The sequence below is a fragment of the Diaphorina citri genome, unplaced genomic scaffold (assembly GCF_000475195.1).
Source record: "Diaphorina citri unplaced genomic scaffold, Diaci psyllid genome assembly version 1.1 scaffold684, whole genome shotgun sequence".
NCBI classification, from domain to species: Eukaryota; Metazoa; Arthropoda; class Insecta; order Hemiptera; family Psyllidae; genus Diaphorina; species Diaphorina citri.
Window position 1 is genome coordinate 46,610 of NW_007378117.1, and position 7,012 is coordinate 53,621.

Genomic DNA, 7,012 nt, shown 5'->3' on the forward strand with positions numbered 1-7,012 from the left:
ACTTAATGCCATTTAAGTACTAGATATCACAAGGAAAATAAAAAAAAAAAGGATGCGACACGAAACTTTTGGTTAAGATCGGTGCAACGGTTGGCGGTATTTTACCGCTTTTTGGCGGTTTTCGGTGTATTTTAACAATATCTCGGGAACGGTATAAGCTAGAGACTTGAAATTTGGTATGTAGTTCACAAATGTGACAAGGATGCAATACAAAACGTTTGGTTGAGATGGTTGCTGCGCTTGGCGGTATTTTGACCGCTTTTGGACAGATTTCGAGTGTTTTCAGCTATAGCGACAAAACGGTTAGAGATATTGTTAGGGTAAAAGAACACTCAAATAAGCATCATTCAATAGGATAAGGAAAGTCGTGTGATGTTCACACCAGATTTTTCTAAAAAGGATTCCTACGCAAAGGTACCTATACTATACATACAGGAAGGATCTCGATGAATTGAAATACTTAAAAAAATTGCGTAGAGCAATCTTATACTTGAAATCAATTTAAATTTGAATATTGATTTCCATTTTGATTTTTTGGTCAAATGTCTGTCGAGAACGGGAAGAAGATCTTCACGCGGGCGTGTGCCCAATGTCACACCGCCAACGAAGGTGGCGCTAACAAGGTTGGGCCCAACTTGTTTGGCGTCGTCGGTCGTCAGACGGGACAAGCCCCTGGGTTTGACTATACGGACGCCAACAAGAATAAGGGCATCACATGGAGTGCCTCTACGTTGGATATTTACCTGCAGAACCCGAAGAAATACATTCCGGGAACCAAGATGGTCTTCCCTGGTCTCAGGAAGGAGAAGGATCGGGAGGACCTCATTGCGTACTTGTCAACTTTACACTGATGGCAAGGCAAACCCCCTGAACTTGATCTTTGGTGGGTTGTTCAGATCCCTTTTTGGTGATTTAGTTTTTGGTTGCTTTTTGCAATCGTGCCTTTGTCAAGTGATGTCTTTTTTAATGCCTTTTCTTAATGCGTTTTTTCGAGTGATAATTACGTTTTTTAACTCCTCTGAGAATGTTATATCTGGCAGTGATGGATCTGGTGCATCCAAAGCGTTTGCAGTTTGCCATTAATAGGGAGTCAAAGTATGTATCATGACTTTTAATTACATTGGTAGTCAATTTCGTTGAAAAAGGTATGATTGAAACGTTGAATATTAAATTTTTAATAAAATAAAGTTGCTGAAATTTTTAATTGAAGACACGAACCTATAGAAGTCTGTGTTCTATCAAACATCTTTTTGTTGGCCTCATCCCCTTTAAAGTTTCTCACTGGAGCTTTCTTCATGATGGATGTGGCCCAAAGGGTGGCGATGACTCCTGTTTCAATTTTTGTAATTAAGCTGATAAAAGTTAACTACTCTGTATAGAAAACTTGACAATATTTTCAATCCCCTCCCTGATATTTTGCAAGTTTTGAAACGTCTTAATGAGGTTCTGGGGAGTTCATGCAACCCTTTTCCGGAGTCAAAAGTTTAGGGACGAAATCTATTTTAAAATTAATAAATTTCTGCTTTTTACATGTTCCTTCTTTTCGTAATTTAGATGTCTTGTTTGTTTTAGTACATTTCGTGATACTATTTCGTAATTTAGATGTCTTGTTTGTTTTAGTACATTTCGTGATACCTCCCATTACAATATGAGCTATTTGAGTTATGAATGGACATCAAGTTCAAACGAAAATTGGGTAACCGTAAACAAAGAACAAATATTTCATCACTACATCACAATCATCCTAGAAAAAATATAAAATAGAGTTACCTACATAAATACTAGAATGCACTTGATCAGACTATGAAGAACAGCAACATTCAAACATAGAAGAAGCCGCTATTTCTATCAACAGCGAAATACTTGATAAAATTATTCAAATCATAGAACACAATACAGGCATCTTCATAATCACAAAAAAATCGAGTCACTAGTGGGTGGTCCTCTATATCACAATCATCCTAGAAAAAATATAAAATAGAGTTACCTTCATAAATACCAGAATGCACTTGATCAGACTATGAGGAAGAACAGCAACATCCAAACATAGAAGAAGCCGCTATTTCTATCAACACTATCAACAGCGAAATACCTACTTGATAAAATTATTCAAATCATAGAACACAATACAGGCATCTTCATAATCACAAAAAAATCGAGTCACTAGTGGGTGGTCCTCTAATCCACCGACCCGGGTTCGTGAGAAACATTTCCAAACAAAGATCAGACGGTGATCCAACTGAGGAAGTTATTTTTATCCCTCCATAAGTCCATTGTTTTGCATTTTCAATGGGATGAATGAATTCTTAATTAAGCAAGTGAGGCTGCGATATCATTGTGTAAAGACCTACCTACAACATAAACTGAATAGCAGACAGACATTACTTCCTTGGAACAATGTTGTTTTTGTTCAATTAATTTTAATTGCTTCAAATTAAAGAATCTGAAAAAAGCAAATATTGAATTAAGAATTCATTCATCCCATTGAAAATGCAAAACAATGGACTTATGGAGGGATAAAAATAACTTCCTCAGTTGGATCACCGTCTGATCTTTGTTTGGGAAGCAAGTGAGGCTGCGATATCATTGTGTAAAGACCTACCTACAACATAAACTGAATAGCAGACAAACATTACTTCCTTGGAACAATGTTGTTTTTGTTCAATTAATTTTAATTGCTTCAAATTAAAGAATCTGAAAAAAGCAAATATTGAATTAAGAATTCATTCATCCCATTGAAAATGCAAAACAATGGACTTATGGAGGGATAAAAATAACTTCCTCAGTTGGATCACCGTCTGATCTTTGTTTGGAAATGTTTCTCACGAACCCGGGTCGGTGGATTAGAGGACCACCCACTAGTGACTCGATTTTTTTGTGTTTTGTATGGAAATGTTTCTCACGAACCCGGGTCGGTGGATTAGAGGACCACCCACTAGTGACTCGATTTTTTTGTGATTATGAAGATGCCTGTACCAGAAAACATGTTGTTCTTCCAGCTGAACACACATAAATAAAATAATTATCGCTGATTTATTAACTTTTGATAACATTAAAAAATACAACAACACAAGTAAAAAACTGTAAGAAGAAACCAGATGAGATACACATCTTATCTTCAGAATTGTGTCATGCAACCATGCTATAGGTTAGAAATTGAGAAGCAAAAGAGAAAGGTTCATAGAGATCAGAGAGTTGCAGTCAAGAAGGATGGGAAGGTGGAGAAAAATGGAGAAAAGAAGGAAGATGAAAAACAAAGATGTAAGAAAAATACTGTAAGAAATATTGAAACTAGAATACGGTAATGGAGATCATCCCAACGGTAGAGAAACGCTATAGGTAGCATGGCAATCATGGCATGTAGTTTGTCTTTCTGTGTTAGAAGTATCAAATTTAAATTGAATTTCCGAAATAAAAAAAAGACACGCAGACAAAAAAACACAAGCTATTCAAAGAATCAGATAATGAACTACAGAAACACAACAACATGTCTCTATTTAAACAAAATACAATGGAGTAATGCTAGGTAGCATGGCATGTAGTTTGTCTTTCTGTGTTAGAAGTATCAAATTTAAATTGAATTTCCGAAATAAAAAAAAAAAAGACACGCAGACAAAAAAAAACACAAGCTATTCAAAGAATCAGATAATGAACTACAGAAACACAACAACATGTCTCTATTTAAACAAAATACAATGGAGTAAGTTGAAACTAAAGATTTGAAGATAACTACTGTAAAAATTTAATTAACGGGGCTTTTTCTTCTTCTGACTGACCATGCGAAGCGAAAGTCCTGATTTAAACGTTGACTTTATGTTTCATCTGCCTGCCCTTTTCTACTATTTTACGTAAATATAGGTACATCACCTCAATGCGAACATTTCCTATTGCACAGAAACCCTGGAATATCTGTACCAAAAATTGGAACATCAGTTCTTGGAGTTCTTCGGTTGTTGGCACATAGCTCGCCAGTCCAAGTCACAAAAATGACTCAACCTAACTGACCACATTGCCCCATAATGCCCCATGGTCCCCCACACAATGAATTATCACAAGAGAATCTCATTAGCAGTCCAAACTGGTCACCTCGATCCAAAGGCTCCCATTTTTCCTTCTTCTCAACCTATTTTTCCCATTTTTACCCCTTTTCCAGACGACCCCAATTCCCCTAGGATTATGGATTTTCCCCCCTAGGCTTTCAAACCTCATCTCAGACAAATATCAAGGCCTCCCACAAGCCTTTTTCCTTCGCATCCACCCCTGATTAAGTAGGTAGGCGGCCCGGGGCTAATTCTTTATTTACTCAGGACCGTTTCCTCGTGATGATACGCTGATACCCCGGGTAGAATGATGAGTAGCGGACCATAATTACGGTGAGTAGCGCCGGGGACACTAATGAGTGGTTGTGAGGGCACACTCCTTCCGGGCTACCTGTAAATTCGGTCCAGAATCCGAGCCTCTTGGAGAACAAGAAGAAGAAAATGGTCAATAGTTTTTAGGTCTATTTGATATTATCTTTATGTTTATTGATTGAAAGGGAAAATACTCTTGTGTGTATTATCTTTCTTTTTATCTTCCCAAAGATTTCAAAGGTAAAATACTCTTATAAAGATCGATGCGGGCTGAAGACCATACATGGGTTTGCATTTGTACATCAAAATCGGATAAGATGTATTGATTTTCCTTCATTTCCTCCTGATTGTACAATAAAAAAATCCTTTTCCTTCTGTTTTCGTCTATTATAATATTTATTATGAAACACTACTCTGCGCTGTTATTTAGTCATGTAAATTTTTCATTAAATAAATATGTTTCATATTCCGACTCGTGTCTATACAGGGTCGATCCTAGTTAGGAATCTGCAACATTGTAACTCTCATCACTACCTGCCCCTGTTTAATGTCTGTTAATTTTCTCTCTATAAGTCGAGCGATTGGTTCGATTTCTGACTCTCGAGCGATTGGTTCAATTTTGATGAAATTTGGAGACAACGTTCAGCACACAAAGGAAGTTTGCTGCAGTTGATTCTTGTAAATGACATGGAATTTCAAAAACAGCTCAGTTAGCTTGGAATATTGGAAGGTGCTATAGTGTAACTGCTTTGTAAGCATTAGGTCGTGGGTTCGATTACTTAGAATCTGCAACATTGTAATTCTCATCACTACCTGCCCCTGTTTAATGTTTGTTAGTTTTTTCTCTATAAGTCGAGCGATTGGTTCGATTTCTAACTCTCGAGCGATTGGTTCAATTTTGATGAAATTTGGAGACAACGTTCAGCACACAAAGGAATTTTGCTGCAGTTGATTATTGCAAATGACATGGACTTTCAAAAACAGCTCAGTTAGCTTGGAATATTGGAAGGTGCTATAGTGTAACTGCTTTGTAAGCATTAGGTCGTGGGTTCGATTACTTTTCGGGGCTAACGTTATAGTTAACAGAACAGTTAGTTCTCGGAAGGTTTGGCTTCCTTTTATCCTGTTCTCTTTCTTCGTTCGATTTCGGGATAAGACTTCGTTTTTACTATCAAATTTATTTTCAAGTTCGTTTCCAGGCCTAATTTCATCAACCCAAAAGTGTTTCTTGACTTTTCAGTCAAAAATTATTCTTCATCACCCACCCTGTAGCTTCAAGCTACAAAATTGTGTACGTTCGGTGTGGGTAATAAATTAAGAACTGCGAAGTGTCCTAATTAAGTATTCAAAAATGCAAGAATGTAGTCATGTTTTAGGAGGTAAGAGTACAAATGAAAAAAAAGAAGAGTGTATAAATAGAAATTTTGTTTACACCTTTATGACGCTGTGTTTACCATCAGGGGTTGTGAAAATGGGGAAGAAGGAGATGTGAGGGATTGGGGGAAGGTTTCCTAATGTGGGTCCCGTTGTAGAGCTAGCTTTAGAACTAAATAAAATGTCCCGTCCGAATATATAGTACACTGAAGTGTAAGCGCTCTTGAGGTAGCATCTATCATGGTCCAAGAACAAAGTGTCCGACATTCTTTTGAAAACAAGGCAAACTAGGGAAAGATTAGAGCAGTCCGAAATGTGGGCTATTTGTTTACACCTTTATGACGCTGTGCTTACCATCAGGGGTTGTGAAAATGGGGAAGAAGGAGATATGAGGGATTGGGGAAGGTTTCCTAATGTGGGTCGGTTGTAGAGCTAGCTCTAGAACTAAATAAACCGTCCCGTCCGAATATATAGTACACTGGAGTATAAGCGCCCTTGAGGTAGCATCCATGATGATTCAAGAACAAAGTGTTCGACATTCTTTTGAAAACAAGGCAAACTAGGGAAAGATTAGAGCAGTCCCAAATGTGGGCTAGTCCATCATCGAATTCTTGTATTTAGCCAAAGGCCTCACTGGGATTTCTTCCTTTTTTCACCATACCAGTCCCTGATTCAGAATATACAATTATACACAATACATAGTACAAGGCTGCTTCACTATGTATGTTTACATTTTATGTACATATGTAATTCCAGTTCCAGTCTTCAAAACTTTGCACAGAACTCAAAATAACAGTTATCGTTTAATGAAATCGCGGCCCCATTTCTTGTATGCTGACTATAATCTATATCTATAATGAATTTAGCAATATCATCAATCTTTGGATTCTCTGCTAACAGTGGTAACAATCCATCTTGCAGCATGTCCGAAAATTTCGCCTGAAAAACATCCTCAAAATAACGCCTGATGCAAATGTGGGCTAGTCCATCATCGAACCCTTGTATTTAGCCAAAGGCCTCTCTGGGATTTCTTCCTTTTTTCACCATACCAGTCCCTGATTCAGAATATACAATTATACACAATACATGGTACACCACTACTTCACTATGTATGTTTACATTTTATGTACATGTGTAATTCCAGTTCCAGTCTTCAAAACTTTGCACAGAACTCAAAATAACAGTTATCGTTTAATGAAATCGCGGCCTCCGAGGCATGGCCAAACTTGTGGAAAAGGCATGGCCGAACTTGTAGTTATCAAACTAAAAACATAAACGAAACTCAA

At 37.3% G+C, this 7,012-nt stretch overlaps 1 protein-coding gene across 1 annotated transcript; it reads left to right on the forward strand.

Annotated features, from left to right (window-relative positions):
• Positions 1 to 518: 518 nt before the first annotated feature.
• LOC103511180 (cytochrome c-like) lies at positions 519 to 1,187 on the forward strand. The gene has a single exon (XM_008475899.2). The coding sequence runs from the start codon at positions 543 to 545 to the stop codon at positions 849 to 851; it is 309 nt and encodes a 102-aa protein (XP_008474121.1). The 5' UTR covers positions 519 to 542; the 3' UTR covers positions 852 to 1,187.
• The last annotated feature ends 5,825 nt before the right edge of the window (positions 1,188 to 7,012 follow it).

Coding starts and splice junctions, on each gene's coding strand:
- LOC103511180 (XM_008475899.2), top strand. CDS start 543: ATGTCTGTCGAGAACGGGAAGAAGATCTTCACGCGGGCGTGTGCCCAA.